This window comes from Pediculus humanus, genomic scaffold (assembly GCF_000006295.1).
Source record: "Pediculus humanus corporis 1103172107413 genomic scaffold, whole genome shotgun sequence".
Lineage (NCBI taxonomy): Eukaryota > Metazoa > Arthropoda > Insecta > Psocodea > Pediculidae > Pediculus > Pediculus humanus.
Genome location: NW_002987038.1, coordinates 173,454 through 194,582, shown reverse-complemented (window position 1 = coordinate 194,582; position 21,129 = coordinate 173,454). Strand labels below are relative to the sequence as shown.

The window sequence follows — 21,129 nt, the reverse complement described above, 5'->3', positions numbered from 1 at the left end:
ATAAATGTCGTTATTTATTACAAAAAAATTATCATTATTACTATTATTATTATTAATAAATTATAAACAATTTTTTTTTATAAATTGAAATCGGAATATATAAATATATGTAAAAAACAAATTATTTAATAATAATAAAAAGTTTTCTTTTATTTATTTTTTTATATAAATAATTAATAAATAATAATAATAATAATGATGATGATAATAATGATGAAAGAAACTTTATTTTACGGTTTTGCGCATTGGAGAAAATTGAAATTTCATGAAAATTAATTAATGAAAAAAAAAAATTTTAATTTATCGTTACGCTTTCGAGTGTGTGTGCGCGTGTGCGTGTGTGATAACGTTATCAAAACTATTAAATAAACATATTATCAATATAATATTCAATCATCATTATTAAACAACTTTTATTCGCCGAAAAAGTTTTCACTTTACATTAATCATAATAAAAAACGTATTATTATTATTATTATTATTATTTATTTTTACCTGTAACAGTGTGTGTATATATAATAATTATTATTATTATTATTTTTTTGTTTAATTAATAATGATAATAATATCATCGGGTATGAAAATAAAAGCGATTAATAATGATGATAATTATAAATTAATTTTCTTTAAATGTGCATAATATTATTAACTTTTTTTTAAAATTATTTATTTTCATTTTGTTTCAACAAAAAAATGATAATAATAATAATAAAATTCATTTGTACGATTGTAAAAAGTTAATAATAAATAAATAAATAAATTTAATAAGTTATTATAAATAAAAAAAACAATTTCAATCACAATTTTTTTTTTTTTTTAAATAATTTTTTTGTTAAAAATATTAATATTATTATTACTATTATTATTATTATTATTATTCGAAAAAAATTATTAAAAAAAAAAAAATACTCTTACCAATTAAATTATGACGTTGTCACGTGAAAATAATGATGATTATCGATCGAAAAAAAAAATGTTTGAAATAAAATAAATTTCAACAACACAAGTCAACGCAAGTTAGAAAAATTAACAAAAAAAAATTAACAGGTTACGACACATTTGTCGACTCTCGACATTTAAGAAAAAAAAAACTCTTTTAATAATAATAATAATAATAAGTTCAATCGAATAAGATGTCCTCAATAAGACTTACGATAAGAATTGTTGTGACGTCACAGAAGGTCACAACAAAAAGAAAACCTATTGGAGCATCACTGATATTCCTTAGGAATTGTCGACCTGGGAGTAGAAACCTGGAAAATAAATGTTTTGAAAAAAAAAAAAAAAAAAAAAATCGAACAAAATACAAGACGAAATGCGTCGTAAATAAAAAATGAAAAGCAATAATAATAATAATAATAATAATAATAATAATAATAATAATGATGATGATGATGATGATGAAAACAATTTTTTTTTACCTTTTTAACAAAACAAAAAAAAAAAAAAAAATAAGTCAATAAAAAAAAGTTTTATTGTTACGTCGATTTGGCGACAAATTTCCCTTCGGATTATTAAATAATAGTAATAATAATAATAATAATAAATAAACGGTTTACAAAAATTTACAAAACAAATTTTCTTCCCCTCCCTCCCTCCCTCTCTATTTTTTATAAACATTCGTTTTTAAAAAAAAATTTTTATTTTTTCAAGAATCGAAATCGAAAAAAAAAAATTATAAATTCACTGTCACTCGGAAAGACAAATAACAAAAAAAGGAATTAATAATAATAATAATAATAATAATAATAATAATAATAATAATAATAATAATAATAATAATAATAATATTAATAATTACCTAAAACGAAACGATAAAATTTATCACATACAAAAAAAAGAAAATAAAAAATCGCGCGCTTCCATTCGTAAATAATAACAAAAAAAAAAACAAAAACAATAACAACAACAATAACAACAAACAAGCAAACGAACAAACGAATAAAAAAAAACCAACAAAAACTTTAAAGAATTAGAATTAAATTTAAATTTAAATTTAAAAAATAAAAAATCACAATAAAATTTCCAAACAATTTTCTTTTTTTTTGTAAATTAATATTTTCTTAAGGAAAAACATCGAATCGTATCAAATCGTAAAAAAATTTTTTTCTATTTCCGGTTTGTTGAAAAGAAAAAAAAGAAAAACCGGAAATAATTACGAAAAAAAAATGTGAACCGATTGCCACCTTTTTTTTTTTCTTCTTATTTTTGTTTTCTTCATCAAACGACAATTTTTTTTTTTTAATAATAATAATAAAACTTTACTAATAAAACCATTATTATTATTATTATTGTTATTATTATTATTTTTAAATATGCAACCTTTAATAATAATAATAATAACAACAAAAACAACAATCATTAAAAATGATTATTATATACAAAAAAAAAAGAAAAAAAAATTTAAATTCATTTGTTTATTTATTTATTTATTTTTCGGTTGTCGTCTGCTAGAAACACGAGAAATTCATTTAGGCGATGACGTTACAAACTTTCCTTTCCATTGAATTTGTTATTTATTCAAAACGTCTCCGACATTTTTTTTTTTTTTTTTGTACTTTCGTAAAAATCCATTTTCACTTTTTTTATTTTTTTATTTTTTTGTCCAGTTCGACCGTCCCCGCATTTCCTTTGAATTTTTCTAAAATTTTTTCACGTTGACGTTCGTGATAATGATGATGATGACGTCTATTTCTTTCTCTCTCTCTTTCTCATTCTAACCTTTTTCGCAGCATCCGTCAGCAAAATCGTCGACTCCATCCAAAATCTTTTATTTATAAATTTTCTTTTACTGCTTGTAAAATTTTTTTACTAATTCCGTTAAATTTAAAACTTCCCCATAACCTTCGGAAACTTTCATGCTAATGAAATCGTCTAAATTGTGAGATGAACCTGAAATAAACGAAAAAAAAAGGTTACCATAACTCCCCCTCCTTCCCCTCTCAAAATTCGTTTGGCTTTTTTTTCTTCCAAAAAAGTGATTTCATTTAGCGTTGATCCTTTTCCCGGAAACCTTAACAAAAAAAAAATCCCGAAAACAAAATTTAACCTTCCGGTAAAACAACAACAGAAACAAATAATAATAATAATAATAATAATAATAATAATAATAATAATAATAATAATAATAAAAACATGAATTTAAATACGAAAAGAGAGAAAGAAAGAAAGAAAGAAAAGAAAAAAAGTTAAATCTTTTTTTGTGATAAAATATATAACAAGAGGGGGGGGGAAATGAAAAGCAAACAAAATGGACGTAAAAAGGAAAGAAACAAACCCTCGGGGGAGGGGGGTAACAAAATTTACAACAAAAGGGCTCCTCCTCTCTCTCTCTTTCTCTCTCTCCCCGGTTACTCTTCAAACAACAAAAAAAAAAAAACGACGGAGGTGAAAAAACTCAAATTCTCAAAGATTAAATTTCAAAACATTTTTTGTTTCTTTCTATCCTTTTTCCTTTCTTCGTCCACGTTCAAACCCATTCGAAACGGTAAATTTGATTCGGGAGGGGAGGGGAGGGGAGGGAGAAGCAAGGGGAAAAGAAAATCATTACGTAATGAAAATCAAAAAATAGAATAAAGAGTTTATACGTCGCTAAAATTATTTTTTCATTTAATATATACATTGTTATTATTATTATTGTTATTATTTATCATTTTAATTAATTCTCTCTCTCTCTCTTTCTTTTAATTAAAGAAAATGTGAAAAATAAAGGATTGCGAAACTCATTCGGCGCCTAGCAGACGCTTCCATGTGGTTTTTCTTTGAAAAAGATTGAAACTTATTATGCAAAATCATTCCAAAATTTAAAAAAAAAACTTTTTCCAGGAAAAAAAAAAAAAAAACAAGAATCAAATTTATCACAGTCGCTTTTCCTTCTGGAAAATTCTTTTTCTTTTTTCTTTTTTTCCAATTTGTTTTTTCAATCTTTAAACGTTTTTCCCTTCTGACTTTAGAGAAAAAAAAAAAGTAAAAATGTACTGTAACCCGACTGTAAACGAACTGGAAAAACACGTTGCGAAAAAGAGATAAAGGGGAGGAGGAAGAGGGAGGGAAAAAGAGAAAGAGAAAGAGAGAAAGAGAGAGAGAGAGAGAGAGAGAGAGAAGGAAAAAAAACATAAAACTTTTATGAAGATTCCACGAAATCGATTTGGTAAGCCAATAAAAAGACGAATAAAGATATTTATTTATTTATTTATTTATACATATGCGAAAGAGTTCAAAAGAGCCTTTAACGGAAAAACTTTAACAATTTTTTTCTTCTGCTTCTTATGCTTTTCCTCTTTTTTTTTTTTTTTTTTTTTTTAAAACAAGAATTTTCAAACGGTTGAATAACATTTTCTTAATCGACAACCTCTCTCTCTCTCTCTCATATCAACGAGAAGGAAAACATATTTCAAAAGAAAAAACGTATCACGATGCCTGCCTGGGCTTAACTTTAAATTCTCCCTTTTCCCTGAAAATTTCCATTCGCGACGAATTCCCCCCATCCTTCCTTCCCTTCTCCCCACCTCCCAAAAAAACAAACCGAACCAGTTTACGTAAGAAAATCATTCATCCGTCAATATGTCAAATCGAACAAACTGATTTTTCCCTCATTTTTAACAGGAAATTTGGCGTGGATCAATACCTTAAACTTAAATTTAAACGAAAGTTTTACCCCCCTCCCTCCCTCTCTCCTTTCGAAGATTTTTCCAGAAGTTAGCAAAAAAAAAAAAAAATATTTATATTCAAAATACCCTCTTTTTTAACTGGAACGAAAAATAATAATAATAATCTCTCCCGGAGAGAAAAATCATTCGAATGCCATAGATAACAAAAAGTACTTTTTCTTTCTTAATCACTCTGATAAGATTGACGATTTTTCACAGGGCGCACGTACACCTCCCCTTCTCCCCCACACACACGTGCAAGGAAGTAAAAGAAAAGTCTTCTGCTTCCGGAGAGTTTTCCCATCGATCGATTTTATTAATTTAATTAATTTTTTTATTACTTACTCGGTGTTTTTATGCAATTGTAATCCGGCGGTGGTTTTATCCAACTTCCATCAGATCTTTTCATGTGTCGTCGATCCGTCGCCAAATTTTTTAAATACACCGGAGCAGGCACGACTCGAAAATACCTGAAAAATCAAAAAGAGACAAAAATTAAAAAAAAAAATTTCAGGCGCGCGTGTATCCCCGCCCCCCGCAATTTCAAAACCGTAATTTACTCTCGTTTTTTTTTTTCATACGCCCCCCTCCTTTCTGCTCCTCCTGTTCCCTCCCCTCTCTCTCTTCACATCCCTGCACACTTTTTTACAAAAACAAACAATTTATTTACCTAAAAAATTCTGGTTTTAATATTTGATCCGTTCTAAACGTTTCCGTGACGTATTTGTGAAAATACGTTGGAAAAGGTAATTCGGAATCCAAATCGTAAACTAAACATCGATCGTCCGGATGGTAGAGAAACAACACGTGGTAATCCTAAAAAACAAAAACAAACTATTATTATTATAATCATCATCATTATTAATATTGATAATGTTAATAATCATGTTCCTGTCGTTCTCGTTAATTACTCATGGATCAAAGAATAAATTACGAAGGATTTACTTCGTTCGACTGCATAGAGAGAAAATAAAGCACCGTCGAAACGAACAAAAGGTCATATCCTTAAACCGGTCCTATCTCCTTTCCTTTATTTTCCTTTTCCACCATTTTAAAATTTAAAAAAAAAAAAAAATTACGGACGAACGTATAAATAATTTTCATTGGACGAAATGATAATTTTGGCGGGTCACCAAACACTCAAATTTTTTTTGGCTAACAATACGTTAAAAAACAGTTGGAAATCATAAACATGCTGCTGATGCTGCTGCCATTTCTGCTTTTGCTACCCACCACAGAATTTGTTGAAACCCCCACCCCCCCCCCGTAAAAAAGGAAAGAAAAGAATTTTGACCGTTCAGAACGGTCGTTGAACGTTAGCAAAAATTTTTTTAAAAAAAATCTTTCCTTTTTCTTCTTCTTATTTTCTCTCGTCTTTTAATCTGTGGGAGGGAGGTGGGGGGTGCGTTCACCCGCACGCACGCACGCATACCATATTTTTGCGGCCGTATATATCTCAATAAAAAAAAGGAAAATTTCCAGACTTCCTGCTACTTCTACTTCGATAAATCTTTTACTCCCGAATAAATGGCTCTTTTGTAAAAAAAAATTTTTTTATATGTTCTACACTAAACACTAGCCCCCCCCCCACCTTTCATCCAATCCGCCATTTCCGTCCAGTGTAAAAATAATAATTTTTTTTCTTCCTCCCCCCGCCCTTCCCTTTCACATTTCATTTATTTATTATTAAAAATAATTTATATTTTCCGCAATTGCCCTGCCACGTTTCCTCCTCTGAAATCTAATATTTCGTGAATTTCTCGAACCTCCTTTCGGATTTGATATATTTTTATTATTATTATTATTTTTTTTTTACCGTACGATCTCTGTTCGACTCTAAAAATTAAATTTTTAAAATTCTACCCTCCCTCCCTCCCTTCCTCCCTCCTTATACCATAAAAAGAAAATTACAAAACCAAAAACGTGTGGATAGAAAAAAAAAAAACCATTCTCAAAAAGAATCCCTTCCTTTCTTTTTTCATACAATATAAAAACCAACAAACTAAATCTCGGTCGAATGAAATTTTTTTTTTTTTCGAAACGTGGCAGCAGTAAACAAAAAAAAGAGGAAAAAATTCGAACAAGATGAAAAAATCAATGCAAACTTAAAAATAATGATGAAACTCACACACCCTGCGTATCTCACCTTTGCTCAAATTTTCCAGGATTCTCATTTTTTTTTGTTTGGTTTTGTTTAGGTTTTTTTTTTTGTTTAAAGACAAAACAAAAAATTCAAGTTGCAAGCCGTCATCCGGAAAATGCCAAGTCAATGAAAATAAAATAAAACCTTCCCCTCCTCCCCCCGAAAAAAAAGAAAAGAAAAGGAAAAAGGAAAATTGGAAAATGCAAAAAAAAAAAAAAAGAAAAAAATTGTTTTTTTATTGCATTTTATCCTTTTTCCTTATCCGAATTCTTTTCTTTAAAAAAAAAAAAAAAAAAAAAAAAAAACAATTGAATTTTCATTATCCTTATTATCCTTATTATTATTATTATTATTTTTAAATTCCAGTTTCGAATGATTTTTAAAACGAAATAACGATAAATGAGAAAAACTCCAGCGAATGATTTTCCAAAAAAATTCTTCTTTCTAATCCTAAACCTTTGTACAACATAATCAAGCACCAACCTCTCTTTCTCTCTCTCTCTCTCTCTCTTTTTTTTTCCCAAAATCACAATTAACCCATCAAATCCTCCCCAATTTTCCACGGTGACTATTAACTCCCCAACATATTCTTCCTCTTCTTTTCTTCTCATATAATTATCATGTTACACGCACAAAAGAAGCAGAAAAACTCCGAATGCAAAACTTTTATAAAGTTTCTTAAAAGTTATCTTTTAACCATTCATTCACTCATCTGACAGGATTTTCTTTTTAGTTTTTCATTTCTTTAAAAATTCATTCATTCATTCAGTCACTCAGTCACTCATTCATTGTTCGTTACTTTTTTTTTTTTCTCCTTTTTCTCCCTTTCATTTCCAACACATTTCAATTTTTTCATTTTCTCCTTCCATCAAATCAAAACGCAATAACTTTAACAATAATTTTCTTTATTAAAAACCATTCGTTTTCGAAAAGAAAAATTCTCTCTCTCTCTCTCTCTTTCTCTCTCTCACACGTACACTAACGCACTTTCAAAAGGTTTTTAAAAGGCGTGCACATTTTATTCGAGTCAAATTTTTTTTCTTTGTAAATTATTATAAAAAAAATTATAACTTGTTGCTTTGTAATGTTTTCGAATCACGAAACATTTTTCTCATACGCTCGGGTTTATAAATCAAAATTAAATAAGAATCGAATTGGATCGCATGCGGAGATTTCCCCCCCCCCTCGAAATTTTCCCGGTTTTTTTTTTATGTTTTATTTTATTTAATTTTAATGTTTAAATTTATTAGTTTTTTGTTTTGTTTCCCTCCACACCTCCCCTCCCCCTCCTTTGGGAAAAAATCAAATTCTAAAAAGTGAAAGGAAACTCGAAAGAAAATTTATATAATTTTCCTTTCCCCCCCAACTTTTTTTTTTTTTATTGTTACGCTCTTCCAGTTATATAAATTATATCATTATTATTATTTTTATTTACATAAGTATTTTTTCTCCCTTTTTGACGAAGTAAAACGACCTTCGATTACACGACTCCCCCCCCCCAAAAAAAAAACAAGTAATCGTTACCGAATCTTTGTTAAAAAATACAAAAAAACGATTTTTTACCCATCCGATAATTGATTTTTTCCCAGTCCCCCCACGAAATAAATTTAAAAAAAAGGGGGGGAGAGAAACAATATAAAAATAATAATACAACCAACAAACAATTATTATTAATAATTAAAATAAATAAATAAATAATCGCACGAAAAAACCGTGCCTAGCACTGGAGTCTCTCTCCCTTGACCCGAAATTATTTAAAATGCCGTCACCCACAAAATTTTCCTAATTCCCCCCCCCCCCCCCGATTCCACCCCACTCCACTCTTTTCCGTCTATTTTTTTTTTTAAATTTCGTATCCCGGAAAAAAAAATTAACTTCGATTCAAAGGTTCAAAGGGACCCCCTAAAAATTAACAATTTAAAATAACAAAACCTAATCCCACAAACACACTCAAACGCGTACAAACACGTGCAAACACACGCACACGTACACGTACACGCACACAAAAAATAAAATAAAAATAAAAATCTGCGTGTTTAAATTTACAAAAAAAAAAAAAAAAGTTTTTTTTTTTCCCGCGTGCAACTTATCTTACGATTATGCCAACAAAACGTCAGTTTAAACCCCCCAACCCAACCCAACCCCCCCTAAAAAAAAAAAAAAAAAAAAAACAAAAAACTTCAGATTTTAATTTTTTATTTTATTTTATTTTTATTTTTTTTTTTTTTTGCTGTATCAAGAGTTATTGCTTTTTATTTATTGCAGAATTTTTTTTTTTTTTTACGTAATAAATAATTTCTCGTGACGGGAATGCTAACAATAAAAAATGAAAAAAAAAAAGAGAGAGAGAGAAAGAGAGAAAGAGAGAGAGACAGACAGAGAGAGAAATTATTACAGCAGAAGGACATCACCTGTTCGTATGTTCCAACGAGGTTACTCCCGAAAAAAAAAAAAAAAAAAAAAAAAAATTTATCCTCTTTTTTTATTATTTAACTCGGGCACAAGAGAGAGACAGAGATAGAGAGGGGGGAGAGGGGAAACTGAAAAAAAAAATCGGAAAATGATTTTATAGTAAATCAACTTTTTTTTTTTTTTCACGATTCATTTCATTTCATTCGAAATTTATTAAATCGAGCCAAAAAAAAAAAAAAATTCGGGCATTAAAGGGACCCAATTTTAATTAATTAATAAAAATAAAAAAATTTATTTTTTTTTATTAAAGTAGGACATTTAACGAATTCCAGTTTTGTCGTTGTTGTTGTTTTTCTACAAACAAACAAACAAACAAATTTTAAACGAGAAAATTCCAGCAAAAAAAAAAAAAATCAAATTTTCCAATAAGAAAAATTTCGTCTCTTCCATTAATCTTTTCGAAATTTCTTTCACATGAAGAAGTAGAAAAAGGAAAAAAGGAAAAAAAAGGAAAAAAGAACGACGAAACACGTACAGTTAAGGCGACACATTAAAAACTCAAACAACAACAACAACAACAAAAAAAACATGTTAGTTACACGTACACGAAAACTCGAATGGAAAATTTTCTTTTTTTTTTTTTTTAATCTTTTTTAATATCAAAATTGCATTACCTTGTATATACTCACTAGCGTGACTCAAAAAATCATTATTATTATTAACCCCCCCCTTGTTTTTTTTTTGGAGTGACCCTTACAATTTGTGTGTGTACCTTTCGACATGAAATTTTATTATTATTATACTTTCTAAAAAGTTTTTCGAAAACATAAATAAAATCTGTTGATTTTAACGCCTTAAACCTTTTCTCCATCGCATTCACGCATGCGTAAAACTTTTCCGAAATAAATAACCCAAGTTAAAGTTATTCGAAGAAAATTTATTAGAAAAAGGCAAGAAAAAAAAAAAGGAAAATCGTCCAACGTTAAGGTTTAAACGTTTTCCGTTCGAGTAAATAAAAAACAAAAAAAAAAAAAATTATGCCAAACAATCGAAAAACAATTTCGTATAACGCGGAAAAAATAAATTAAACTCGGAAAAAAACCATAGAGAAAATAAACGTTGAAGATTCCAAAATAGAAAAAGGAAAATTTTTTTTTTACATACACACACACACACACACACACCTTATAACGTAATAATTTTATCGTTAAAAGAAAAAAAAAAAAAAAAAAGGCAACTGGAAAAAGTTCAAGGAAATAAAAAAAGGGAGGTTCACCTTTTACCTATCGACTACGAATAAACCTTTGATATTTTCAACTACGTATTACAACACAAAAAAAGAGAGAGAGAGAGAGAAAATTTACTTGGATGTAACTCATAACCCTTCGTCCTTTTCCCTTCCCCCTTCTCTCTCTCTCTCTCTCTCTTTTTTTTAATACGAAATTTTTACAAAATCCGCGAAAACGCTGTCTCAACCGTAAAATAACAGTCGCGAGAGTATAAAAATTAAATTTTCTCCTTATTACGCTTTTCCGAAATTTTTATATGAACATTTTCTCTCTCTCTCTCTCTCTCTTTTTTCATTTCTTTACGTCTCTTTCCTTTTTCAAACGATTTAAAATAAATTGTTATAAAAATTCGAAATCCCTTCGGTGTTCAATCATTTTTCTCCGACCCGTTTACAAATCGGATTATAATTTCAAATTATTATTATTATTATTATTATTATTATTATTATTGTTATTATTATTATTAAATAAATAACGCGAGAAGTGGGAGGGAAGGGAGGGAGCGAGAGAGACAGAGAGAGGGGGAGGGGAAATCGAGGGAAGGAAAAACGAAAGCGTTTCCCATGCGTTCCTTTTCCCAAAAGTAAAAAAATAAATAATAAAGAACCGGAACGTAAAACAATAATCCGAAATTCGACCGCAAAAGAAGTTATTTATTACTTTTACTTTTTTTTAAATTTGCTGCATAACAACAACAACAACAACAACAAACAAACAATAACAAAAACAATAAATTATTACGAAAACAACAAAACTGCGCTACCCGGCACAACCAGATGCTCAAACCGACCAACCAAACACCGATGCAACAAAAAAAATTTTTTTTCGGATGAGATAACCGGAAAATTGTTATCAAACCTTACGTATGAAACGTCTCACCTTCCCCCTTTAAAAAGGTTCGAATTCAACCTTTGTAATTATTATTAATATTTTAACTTTTTATTTATGACATGATTCGTCTTGTGTTTTGTCCGAGTTTTTTTTCCAAATAATTATTATTCCAGGTTTCTACCCCCCCATCCCTAAGGAATATCAGTGGTGCTCGAATAGGTTTCGTCTTGTCATAACCTATGACGTCACAAAAATTCTTGTCGCAAGCCTTTATCCTGTCTGAGTTCGTCTTATTCCTGATCTGATCTCCGGCGTGACATCAACATCTCTGGAATGACCAGGATCAGGAGTGCTGTGAATATCATCGCATCCACGTTATCGTCATCGCCACCGTCACTGTCATCATCTTCATCACCTTCTTCTTATTATTATTCAAGTTAAAATGTTTGATTTCGTTTCTTTTTTTTTTTTTAAACGACTTAAAACAGGCAGACTCCGCGTGTTTGTGCAAATACATAATGAAATAAGAAATCCTTTCGGGGGGTAGTGGTGGTGGTGGTGGTGTTGTTAGTAGTAATGGTAGTAAAGCAATAAATAAACTTACCCAAATGACCATTTTATCTTCATCTCTTCCGGCTCTTTGACGCCATAATAACACCGTCCTCCTTTCGTTGCTCACAAAAACGACGCTGCATTTATTTAATTCCGTTGGATGCTTTTGACTAACGTCTTCACATAATTTCCAAACGTTTTCTTCGCTGTAATAAAAAAAAAACAAGAAATTATTATTATTATTATTATTATTATTATTATTATTATTTATTTTTGTCTTCTTTTTAAATAAAATTTCAATAATCGAAACATTTTTAATCAAACGAAACGAAAAAAAAATGAAAGACAGAGAGATAGAGAGAGAGAGAGAGAGAAGGAGAATTTTTTTTCTCTTCTTATTTTAATCAAATAGTTTTTCATCGATTTGTGATCGAACACCTACCCCCCTCCCACCCTTCCGCCCCCCGGGGGGTAGAATAATCGATCGTAATCGGTGACGATGATATATATAAATTTAATAATTTAAAGAAATCGATTGGAAAAAATAATAATAATAATAGAAAAATTAAATTAAAATGTCTCCTAACTCGTTTGATAAATTATAAAACAATCGTTTTATTACAAAACGTTCCATAATCGAACAGAAAGAAAAAATTATTACTTTCGATAAATGATTATTTTACCAATAATAATAATAATAATAATAATAATAATAATAATAATAATAATAATAATAATAATAATAATAATAATAATAATTTATTTATTACGTCTGGAATGATGAAAAAACTTTCTTTTATTATCACTTAATCATTTAATAAGATGAAATTATTACGTCATCATGTGTGTGTGTAATTTAATTTTGTTTTAGATAGGGTGTATGTGTGTGTGTGTTTGTTTCTTTCCCTAACTTTTTCTTAACACGAAATTATTATTATCATCACGAGTCTTTTAATTAAATCGAATCCGTAATTATTATAATAAAACTTTTATTGTTTTTTTTTATTATAAATTTATTCAACATTTAAATTATGATAAAAATGAGAAATGAAATTTTTTTCATAACGTGGATCATATTGAATATTTTAACGTTTTTTTTTTTTTTTAATATCAAAGCATTGCCAAAGGGGTTTTTTTTTAATGTGAAAACGCTTCTCTCATAATAATAATAATAATAATAAATTTATTTTGTGTTTTTTGTAACAAAAAAAAAAAAAAATAAAATAAAATAAAATGAATGCGTTCAGGTCAAAGTTATAAAAAATTTTATTTTAATATGACAGATTTTTTTTGTTTTCCTTTTCCTTTTCTCATTTTATTTTATTTTATACTTATTTTATTATATTTATTTTATTTATTTATTTTTTTATTTTTCGATAAATTTTTTCATTAAAAAAAAATTAAAAAAAATAAAAAATATTCACACACACACACACATGATTTAATTTTATAGTGAAAAATTGTTTTAAAAAAAAAAATTTAATTTAAAAAAAAATGTTTATCACCTTGATAAAATTAATTAAATGTTTTTTCACAATTTGGTGTGCCAAAAAGAATAAAAAATAAATTTTAAAACATTTATAAATTTTTTTTAAACATTCGAATTAATTAATTAAAATTCATTTCGATTGTCTTTCATTTTATTTTTTTGTTTGTCGAAAAAATTCACATCACAACTAGAAACATTGTTATTTGTGTCAGATTATTAATTTTAAATAATTTTTTATTAATAAATTAATAAATGAGTGTGCTTAATTACATTTTAAACAAAAATTTGTTTTCAAATTGTATTTTTATGTGAATATATATAAAACTCGGTCGTTCATGAGAAACATTCGAAACTATCATCATTTATATTAAAGCCAATAAAAAAACTTAACGATTAAAAAGATAATTTGGGTGAATTATATTTAATTAAATTAATTTAAATTAAAAATAATAAAAATTTAATTTTAAAATTAAGAATTAACGTAATTTAAAAATTAATGCAATTTAATACATCTTTTTTTTTACTTTAACATGCAATGCAATAAATTCGAATGATTGTGAACAATTATGTTTAATAATACATCCATGACATGCATGGAATAAATAATTAAATTTGATTATTAAAATAATTGAATGTTTTATAATTATTGTAAATTGCACATTAAAGCATTAGATAATGTAGTAAACCATTTTTTTTTTTTTTTTTTTTTTTAAATTAATAAAGTAAAAAATAAAAAAATAAAACTTACCAATAAAATGGAAAATATGAACACTGAGAAGATGATTGAAATAAATTTAAAATAGGAGGACGAGTTGTTTTAGATGTATCGTTTCCTTTAACCGCTTCTGTTTTTATTGCATTCTCCATTTTAACTATTATTTAAATAAATAAATAAAAAATTTAAAGTCATGTAATAAAAATTAAATAATAAAAAAAAAAAAAATTAAAAACTGCAATTAATAAATTTTTCTCAAATAAAATTTTTTTTTTTTTTTTTTGAATGAAACAATAAATTGTATTTAAATGTCGTTATATAAAATCACAATTAATTTATATTTTAAAACGTTTAATTATTTATAATTGTCATATTATAACTTATTAAAAAATTTTAATCTTAAAAAAAAAAAAAAAAATTCAAATAAAAAGAAAACAATTAACCTGACTCTTATCGTTGCACCAACACAACAAAACATGGCGGGATTTAACGAGACTTTTTAGTTTGAAAAATCGCCACCAGGGAAACTGCGCAGAAGTAAACAATCGTTAATGCCACGTTTTTTTTTTATAAAAACAAAAATGGACGCTTTGTTTACTTTGCGAAATTCAAAACAAAAACAATAAAACGTACATTTTTCATTAAAATACAATACCTAATTAAAATCTTTAATATTCGCCTTATATTTCAACTAATAAATATCAAAAAAATATAAAATAAAACTTTTAAATGTTGAAAATAAAGTCACGGATATACGATAATAACACACAAACGGATCTTGGTAAAATATAAACAATAATTTTTATCAATACTGAATATTTTTATTTTGCTTTTACTATTTATATTTATTTATATATATATATATATGTATAATATAATAAAGATGGACATCAACTCTATTCTATAATCACCTATTATATGTAATAATAAACAATTTTTTTTTCTTTTTTTTAATCATCTATGTACATTTTACAATAAAAATTTATGTTTTTATGTAAATTCTACAATAAAAATCGCATGTCTTTAAAAATATTATTATTATTATTTTCTTTTTTTTTAAACATAGATTAAATAGATCGCTATTAATAATAATAATATATTTTTCTTTTTCTTCTTTTTAAAAAAATTCACAAAATTTCAAATTCAAAAATAATAATAATCATTTATACAATCTATACAAACAATTATTTTTCATTTATTAATAATAGTAATAATAATAATTAAGAAAAATTACAAATTCAACTTTTTATTTATTTATTTATTTATTAATTAACCCCGAAGCAAATTAAATTTATTAACAGTTATTTTAAATATTTAATTATTAATGATGACAAAATATATCGAATTTATTATATATATATATATTTTCAAGTTGACATCCAAAAAAAAGAAAAATTTACAAATAAAATAATAATTTTCTGCATTTAATGTAATATTAATAATAATAATAATTAATTCTAGTTATTAATAAAATTTTATTTATTTGTACAAGACGACAAAATAGAAATATATATGTATTTATAAATTTTTTTTTTCAATTGTACAACAGTTTTATTATTATGTAAAATAAATTTATTTAGACTCTTCAAAGTGTAAACGAAATATTTTTTTTTTTTTAATTTTTTCCAGAATTTTCCATCGAAATAATAATAATAATAATCATAAAAGAAAAAAACCTCAATTTGATTAGTAATTCCAAAATAATTTTCCCAATTCTTTTCAAAAATACAATCTCCTCAAACTAATTTTATTTTATTTTTTTTTCGTTTAAAATATCAAAATTAATTAATAAAAAATAATAATGATAATGAATTAATGTTAATAATAATAATATTAATGGGATTGATTTACGACCGTTATGAAAATATCGAATAAAACGTGATGAGAAAATTTTTTAAAAAAAGAAAAAAATAATCAATAATAAGGTCAAAAAACTAAACTATCATTATTATCATCATTATTAAAAAAAATATATTTCTATCGTAGTGTCGTCAAAACAAAAATTTTATATTTATATATATATATAAAAATAATAATTTCAATTTCAATTTTTTTTTTTTTGTTTTTTTTTATTAGTTTTTTTTATTTTTTTTTTTTATTTTTCATAAATTTTTTAAATTATTTTTTTTGTATTTTTAAAATTATTATTATTTTTTAGTTTAAATTTTAATATATTTTTTTTTATATATAATTAGACGAAAAAAAAAATAATAATAATAATAATAAAAGTAGTATCGTTATCTCCACAGTGAAGCAAAAAAAAAAAAAAAAATTAATCGAATATTTAAATAGAATTGATGATAATTGATAATAAAACTCTTTTACGTATGATGAAAAAAAGAAATGATAAAAATTAAATATTAATAATAATAATAATGGATAATTGATAATATTAAAATTAAAATTAAAAATGAAAAAACGTTTAACTGCCACAAATTATTATTATTATTTTTAATTCCTTATTAAATATTCAATAAAAAAATTTTTTTTTTTTTTTTTCGTATGTTTTTATATTTCTAAATGAAATAACAGCATGAGGAAACATTTAAATAACTCAAAATGATGGTTATTTGTTTTTTTCACTCGCATCCCCCTCTCCCCTCCCCTCCCCTCCCCCTCACTCCTTGGTTTCGAAAATGTGAAAGAAAAAAATGAGAAAAAATTTTAAATCAAGAGAATTATTATAATTTTTTTTTTTTTTTGTAGCAACGATTCGATGTGCGAGAGAGATAGAGAAATATGAGCGTTGTATTTTCATTTAAATAATAGAAAGATAGACAAATAGAGACAGAGAGAGAGAGAAAGAGAAAGAAAGAGAGGAGGCCCGTAATTTCGTTTAAAATAAAAAAAGAAAAAAAATTTACTCGATCGAATAGAGCATGAATAAATTGGCTGGATCTGTGTTTGATGGAATCAAAACGTGACCTGGAGCAAGTGGTATGAATCCGAGGAACATGAAAGTTCTCACCAAAAGATCTGAAAAACAATTATAAAATGCTAATTAAAAATCAGCCCCGTTATACATTTTTACCCTTTCATTGTATGAGTAATCATCAATAGGTTGAATTAACCCCCCCCTCTCCCCCCCCCCCAAAAAAAAAAAATCATAAACGAACAAGTAGTTAATCAAATAAACGACAAAGAGAAAATAAAAATAATAATAATAATAATCAACTACTAACTTCTATCGGTGCGATCTTTTTTCATGCAAACGACGACGTGTCCGCAATGCAAAACTTCTTCAGCATATTCCAACAAACCGACGAAACCTTCTTTCGAACCTCCAGGCAGTATGCAAGATGGTACTTGAACGTATAGAACGGAATTCCACAAGACAGTTTCCCAAGAAATTTGAGTTTGTTCCGTCAAACGGAGTATGAACGACAAACGAACAGATCCAAAATCACGGGCTGCTTGTAAAATATCTTTTTCCTGGAAAACAAAAAAAAAAAAAAAAAAATGGGGGGGGGCATTTAGGAAAATTTTTCTTTTTTTTTTTTTAATAAAAAACCCGCATCGCCGAATTCATCATCTTTTTCAAAAGAAAAAACGGGAATTCAACATTTAAAAACTAATTTAAAAAAAAAAAAAGAAAAAGTTTGTTTACGAGCCTTCGAGGGTGCAAAACATAAACAACAACAACAAACAACAAACAACAAAAAACTTTTTACTTCGGGTAATTGAAAATAATTTGAACGTATTTAAAATAAAATTAATGTTTAAATTCTATAAATAATCGCGGCGTTCATGTTTACAAATGGAAACATTCGTGCAATGGCGATTTTCTTCTTCTGCTTGTTTTTGGCCTTTCCAAAAGTTTTTGTTGTTGTTGTTGTTGTTGTTGTTGTTGCTGTTGCTGTCGTCGTCCTGGCATCTTTTTAAAACAATGATATATACAATATTACTCACACTGACGATTTGCTTGTTTGGGCTCACAGAGAGCTCTGAATGTTTCCCCACGCCGCTGCTCCCTGTGTGAGAACGCGGTACTACGTACGCGGCGTGGGCCACGTCAGGACCACCACAGAGGCCCAGTTCCCAACGTCACGGAATAGTGACATTCCTTACTACTCGTCTCACTGAAACAAAAAACATAAAAACAATCGATTAATAATTAAAAAAAAAAAAAATTTGCAAGAGACTCTGTCTCTTTTTCTCTCTGATTCGCATAGAAGGAAGGAAGAAAACAAACAACAACTTCCCGACAAATTTTCCTCCTCCTCCTCCTCCTCATCATTTCGAAACCAAACGGAATCAATAAAACAAAAAAAAAAAAAAAACTTCTCAGGACCCTGCCTTGTCATCCAAATTGAACGCAATTAAACATTTTTATTATTAATTATTTATTAATTAATAATTAATAAATAATTAATAAAATTATTAATTAATTATTATTAATAAAACGACAAAACATTCGATTTTGAAAAGAATCCTGATAACATCATCTCAATGCTAGAGAAAAATCATAGAGATTAAAATCATTTTAATGATGATAATAAAATCGATCGATTGTTTTTAAAGAGAGAGAGAGAGAGAGAGACAGATAATAATAATAATAATAAAAAGATAAGACTTATCATCAATGACAACCGATATTACAATATTTTATCATTTAAGTTAACATAATAATAATGTTTTTTCCAAATACGAAAACCACTTAAATTCTTTTTTTTTTTTTTCCTCGTCGTGACGACGTACCTAAACGCAATTCACGAAACAAATGATCAATAAAGTATATGTACATAATAGTTCGAACCTTTTTCTGCTACCACGAAATAATAATAATAATAATTTTCATTCTTTGATATACAAAAAAAAAATTTATTTTTAACATGTGTGCACATACGAAGGTTATTATTATACGCAAGGAATTTTTAATGTAAAAAACATACGGACCCCCACCACCACCACCACCACCACCCACCCACCCACCCAAAAATATACGTGCACGCAGAAAATATTTTCACTTTTTACATAATTATAAAATTTTCCTTCATCTCGAGTGGGGAGGGGGTAGGGGAGAAGGAAAAAGAAGAGAGAAGATAAAAAAAAATTAAAATTAATCGCAAATTAAAAGGAAAAATGATGACGATGATGATGATGATGATTATAAAACCTTCTGGAATTAATTAATATTTTTTTTTTTTAAAAAAAAGAAAAACATTTATGTAGAACAAAAGCCATGACAGAAAAAAAAAAAAAAAAAAAGAAAAATTTTCCCAAGGTTTAAAACAAAAATTGAAGAGAGAGAGAGAGAGAGAGAACAACTCATGACAAATATATGTATGTATGATAAAAGATATTTAATTACAAATAAAAATTTAATTTTTTTTCTCCTTCATATTATCATTATCTCTATTATCAGTTAAAACAAGTATTTATGTATTTATTTCTTTCCCCACCCTTCCCTCCCCCCCCTTCTCTCCCCTCTCCTCCCCGTACTTAGGGTGATTCGTAAATAACCAAAATTAAAAATAATAATAATAATAATAATTTTCTTTTGATATTTATTTTCCTTTTTAATCATTTATTTTTAAATTCTACGCCATTTTTTTTTGTTTTTACACATCCTTGTCTTCTACATTTGTCAAAAACAAAACAAAACACGACAACAAAAAGAAACAGAAAAAGAAAAAGAAAAAAATGGAATTTTAATCAAGTTTAATATAGTAAAAAAAACTTTACCTAAAAAACTGGTTTGACATTATATCTTTTTCTAAACTCCTTTTTTTAATTTGAATTAAATTATAATTTCCTATATATACAATTAAGAGTTTGTCAATGATGATAATAATAATAATAATAATAAAATTTTAATGCGTTTTTTATGTAATTTATTTATTTATTTATTTTTTTTTCTTCGCTTGGCAATGAAACTCTAAAAAAAGCTTTATATATATATAAAATCAACAACAACGACAAAAAATTTGTTTCTTTGTTATTTTATTAGCCAAGAAGTGGAAAATTAAAATTTGTATGTACTACAATGCCAAAAAAAAAAAAAGAATAAATAAATAAATAAATAAAAAGTCATGGTTTAAAAAATATAAATTAATTAATAATAAAAATTTTCTTCCTTTTTTTTTTTTTTTTTTTTTAAATCGTTAATAATATTAAAATTTATATAGTAAAGATTAAAAAAAAAAAAAAAAAAAGAAAAAAAATTAAAAGAATTTCAAGATAGGAAAATTTTTCTAATTGTGATAACATCATGATAAGAAATTGAAAAACACATTTTATAGGCATATTTGTAACATTGAAAGAGAGAGAGAGAGAGAGAGAGAGAGAGAGAGAAAAACAAACGAGTAAATGAATTAAAGAAAAAATTATATCATCATCATCATCATCACCACTCTCTGAATAAGATTCTAATAATAAAAAATTTATTATAGTTATTATTATTATTATTATCGACTGGTAATAAAAATTGAAAAATGTTAATTTTTTATATAACCAAACTAATAATAAATGGCTTAAATATTAAAATCATTTTTAAATCGGAAACAAAAATTATTTCGATTTTAAGTTTTAAATCATTATTTACGATTGTAGCATGTCATGGCATGTTTATGAAAAAAAAAATGAAAAATTACATTGTAAAAATGTCTTTCACTTACACTCACTCACACACAGATTAAAAATCAATATCACATTAAAATTAAATATATATATTTTGATTTAGAATAATTTTCTAGAAAGAATAAAAAAAATTTTCAGTTTATTTACAAGTAAAATTTCACATAATAATAATCGATAAAAATATTTTAGGTGAAATAAAATTGTTTTCATCGTTTAAACTTTATAAAAATTTATTGTTCCTTATTTTTATCGATAAATATGAGTTTAATAAAAAAAATTTAAGGAAATGATAAATTGTTTTCTGTTGAATAACAAAGTGTTATAATTTCTATTGTTTGAAACACATAAAATAATAAAATTGAATTTTTGACTAGAAAAAAAAACGCAAAATGTTTTAAAAAAATATTTCCTTTCATTTAATAATACTTGTTTGAGTAATCAATAAGTTTTATTTAATATTATAATAATAT

At 26.1% G+C, this 21,129-nt stretch overlaps 2 protein-coding genes across 2 annotated transcripts; both read right to left on the bottom strand.

Moving 5' to 3' along the window:
* Nucleotides 1–2,788: 2,788 nt before the first annotated feature.
* Nucleotides 2,789–12,510, bottom strand: Phum_PHUM065510 (uncharacterized protein; the record flags this gene model as incomplete). Its single annotated transcript, XM_002423479.1, has 5 exons — nucleotides 2,789–2,892; nucleotides 4,995–5,119; nucleotides 5,320–5,465; nucleotides 11,929–12,082; nucleotides 12,464–12,510. 5 exons carry the CDS (start codon nucleotides 12,508–12,510, stop codon nucleotides 2,789–2,791), a joined length of 576 nt encoding a protein of 191 aa, XP_002423524.1.
* A 4,430-nt stretch (nucleotides 12,511–16,940) lies between these two features.
* Nucleotides 16,941–18,141, bottom strand: Phum_PHUM065500 (Ornithine decarboxylase antizyme, putative; the record flags this gene model as incomplete). Its single annotated transcript, XM_002423478.1, has 3 exons — nucleotides 16,941–17,056; nucleotides 17,263–17,490; nucleotides 18,078–18,141. The coding sequence occupies 3 exons, from the start codon at nucleotides 18,139–18,141 to the stop codon at nucleotides 16,941–16,943; spliced, it is 408 nt and encodes a 135-aa protein (XP_002423523.1).
* Nucleotides 18,142–21,129: the final 2,988 nt, after the last annotated feature.